The 3,888-nt window shown below is 35.9% G+C and overlaps 1 protein-coding gene across 1 annotated transcript; it reads right to left on the reverse strand.

Moving 5' to 3' along the window:
* Nucleotides 1–999: 999 nt before the first annotated feature.
* LOC111889002 (protein GLUTELIN PRECURSOR ACCUMULATION 3-like) lies at nucleotides 1,000–2,843 on the reverse strand. The gene is made up of 10 exons (XM_052765055.1): nucleotides 2,686–2,843; nucleotides 2,468–2,605; nucleotides 2,321–2,376; nucleotides 2,113–2,220; nucleotides 1,958–2,014; nucleotides 1,696–1,787; nucleotides 1,532–1,616; nucleotides 1,353–1,426; nucleotides 1,125–1,297; nucleotides 1,000–1,018 (listed from the first exon to the last, which is right to left on the reverse strand). Exons 1-10 carry the CDS (start codon nucleotides 2,841–2,843, stop codon nucleotides 1,000–1,002), a joined length of 960 nt encoding a protein of 319 aa, XP_052621015.1.
* Between the last annotated feature and the right edge of the window lie 1,045 nt (nucleotides 2,844–3,888).

Here is a 3,888-nt window from a genome sequence, read left to right on the forward strand (position 1 = left end):
ATTGCATGCAAGCTGTGTGCGATTAAAATAATATGTATTGTGATGCTAAGTTTCAATGGTTTTTGTTGTTAAACTTGACACATTTTCATAAAGATATCTCGGAAGTTGAAGAGAAGCAGTTGGTGTTATACGCACCAACTGCTTCTCTTCAATAGTTATTGTTTATGTACCTTGCGAGATAAAAGCTCACGAATTGTGTTGGCTAAAGGTATCACCGAGTCCAAACTCATGCTTTCTAATCTGGAAATCAATAAATACCATAAAGAAGTCAACTTTCATATTGTTGACTTTTAGTTTTAGTCAAATTGAAAATTTCGAAACAGAATAAGGTTACCTTTCTATGATTTGTCCAGAAGTTTCTTGCTTTTTAATGAATTCAGGAGCTTCCTCTAGTCTTCCTAGATTGAAGTAGGATTTAACAATCAGGGTTGACCTCCATGAATTAGGGCTTGTGTGTGTGTCCACCTCAGCAGAATTAGGATTCTGCTCACACATCTGAATAACCTGTTCATATCTTCGTAACTGAAAAACAGACAAAAGTGTTGAATAGAATCATATAAGTTATCAAGAATTAAGTAGAGAAAATTATAAACTACTTTGTAACACAAACCATGATTAAGATATCTGCTTTCATTTGAAGTAATTGCTCTGAGAAATTGCTAATCTGCAGAGCTTCATCAATAACTCTCAATGCAGATTCTAATTCATCAGATGTTCTTCGTGGAAGTTCTGTATATTGCTTAATGCATTTTGTTACTTTCATAAAGATAAACATTTAATAATTAAACCAATGTTTATAGGTGATGAGTAGTAATTGCTTACCTTAAAAATACAAGCTTGGAGTTTTATATCTTTTGGGTCCCCATCTCGATCAAACACATCAAAAGTGATCATAATTGGGACTTTTGCTGCCGACTGTAAAGGGATTCCACTATTGACCTGAATGCCCCTCACAAGCTTACTAGGAGCTGTTGGTAGATAACAATCATCTCCAGGTAACTAAATTTTTTCCAACCCTCTGTACCCATATCGTTTATAAAATTAATAACCAGTAAACTACTATATGCTAAAAACAGGAAAGCATAACATTTAATCAATATATAAATGAAACAACTGACATATACCTCTTGATGCCAACTCTCCTTTCTTCTTTGGGGAGTGGATACAGAGCACCTGATATAGTGGTGACTTTTTCAAAGAAATCAAATTCTCTGTGAAATACTTCACGTGCCTCGGGGCTATAACCATCAATTATGTGGTCTCTAACAATGGGGAGTAGAGCTAGAAATTCTTGTGTCTGAGAAGGACAAAATGGTCAAAACTAAGAAATATGTTTGTAAATCATAAAAAACAAGTGATGTTAGTGCAAAGCAGATATAGCCATATAGGTAATAAGACACATTTACACGTTTCCACTGCACAGACACTAATAATAAAACACAATAACACAACACACAATAAAAAAATATAACAAAAGAACATAAACTATTTTTTTTTAAATCTTATGTGAAAATGACTGACACTGACTCACCCCTGTCTAAAACAACACAATCATTGTAGTAAACATCATAGCGACTCAACCAACCACCGGTTCCATGGCCTCCAAACATGAGAAGCTGAAAAAGATATATTTTTTTTAAATAATAATAATAATAATGTTAATAAAAGTTGAAATTTGAAGAAAAGGAGACTAACATAGTGGCCTCCAGAGGTGACAGTATGCCCGCATCGGGCAGCTGGAGCTTGCCCGGGCAGCTTTAACTGTGTCCATCCAGGCGCTTCGTTATCTTCCTTACACAAACAATTCAAACAGATACTTCGTTAGTATTAAGACAATATAGTTTTAACGGAAGTAAGGGTAAAATGGTCATTTAGTCACGTTCAGAAGGTTTATTCGGTCTATAAAAGTAACAGACTTTATGTATATAGCATTTTATCCAGACATCATTACCCATACCTTCTTCAATGAGACCCTTTAAACCCCATAAATCACCCATGATTGGTCCTCCACCTCCTGCCAAAAGATCAATAGAATGATTAGAATCATTATTAAATAATTAAATATTATGAAAAAGAATAGAAAAAAAAAACAGGCATTGAATTTGAGGTCACCTCTGCCACCATATACAAGCAACCGTTTCTCAACCATAGTGGCTGTATGACCACACCTTGGTGGTGGCAATGTTCCTGTAACTGCTAACTCTCTCCACTCCAATGACACTATTTAAAAATCATAAAACATAAAGATAATATTCATCATCATAATAGTAAACGCATAAATAAAAGTAAAAGGATAAGATTTTTAAGACAGAAACATTACTTGTATCCAAGACAAATACATCTGATAACCACTTTTTACCATCCCATCCACCATACCTATAATAAGCATGTAAGGGACCATTATTATTAAGGTATGTATGTACATATGGGTAACAAATAGGGAATAATTGTGAGTAGCAATTCTGACATTACTATTTTATGGTTCCCAATGGCTGAAGCAACAGCAAAATCTCTTGGTGAAGGTAAATCACCAAAGCTGGTAAGTTCAGACCATTGCCATATATCTGGACATGTAATTCGATGTGAATGAAGTATGCATCTTGATCTTTGGTGAAAAGTAAGTTGGAATTAATAGTTGTTGAGTAAAAAAAAGTTTATAGTTAATAAATTACCAGTATCTAGGACCCAAAAGTCTCCCAATCTGCATGTTCAAGTATTTTTGTTAGTAAAACTGTGTCTTCGGTTGTGTTGTTGAAGTAGGCCCAGTAAAGTACGTAGTCAATCCAACTTCCTTCCACACGATCTTCTTTTCTCAATCCCAATTCCGGGAAGTTTTTGGTCATTAGAGCCAACCGTCTTCTCCCCAAATCACTCAAAACCCTAACCCCTAATTCACTAATTCAATAGTGGGATTAATTTTATATTTAGGGGAAGCTAGAGAGGAAGAAGATGAATACGAAAGTAAATATGCCAGAGCAGTCAACCATGTTATGTAATTGCTTCACCTTTGGTCCCTATCGTGAGTTGCAGCAGGGCGTTGTCAACGTGAAGAGTCGCAGACCCCCAATCGCCGGTTCTATGGAAGATTTTGTGAGGGACAAGAAGCGGTGATAGAAACTAGGGTTTTTTTTGGGAGACGGAAAAGCAAAATAAGAAGCGAGCCTGATTCTTTGGTCGCCGATGTTATTTTATGGAGCAAGAAGAAGATAGCGTCGGGGGAGAAGAAGATAGATCCGACGAAGGTAAAAAATATGGAGCAAGAAGGAACGTGAATGGCCAGTGGTTGTGTCTAGGGTTAGAGAGAGAGAGAGAGAGAGAGAGAGGATGGAGAGAATGGCTCTGTGCGAGAGATAAGGCGACCCATAGGATCAGAGTGAGAAGCGGGGTATTCAAAATTTTAGAATTTTAGATCCCTCTTTAAAAACGCGCGTTTTGTTAAAAAAATATAAAGCGACATTTGTAGACGACACACACTTAAAATAAGCGCCCTCCGTGTTTTTAATTTTGTTTTGTTTAACACTAATCGTAGGGCACGCACAAATGCGTGTCCTCTATCCTTCAAATTTTGGAAGACATCGATTTTTAGGGCACACACAAATGCGTATCCTCTATTAGCGCGTGTCATTGATTGCGCGTCGTTAAAGGCTGTTTTTCTTGTAGTGATCTCTTTTAGCCACAAAATTAATTATCAATTAATTCTTGACTAATATTAATTAAACAATATGATTTTTCCTTTAATATATTATTCTCATAATATATTAATAAATCATAATTAATCTTCTCTCTCCATAATTCATCCTATCAAGTTGCTTTGGTGAAGGCAACCCAAAAGGACCATGCACCATCGGGTCATGTACATACCAAAATAGTTATGGACTTAGACACTAA

This window comes from Lactuca sativa, chromosome 6 (assembly GCF_002870075.4).
Source record: "Lactuca sativa cultivar Salinas chromosome 6, Lsat_Salinas_v11, whole genome shotgun sequence".
NCBI classification, from domain to species: Eukaryota; Viridiplantae; Streptophyta; class Magnoliopsida; order Asterales; family Asteraceae; genus Lactuca; species Lactuca sativa.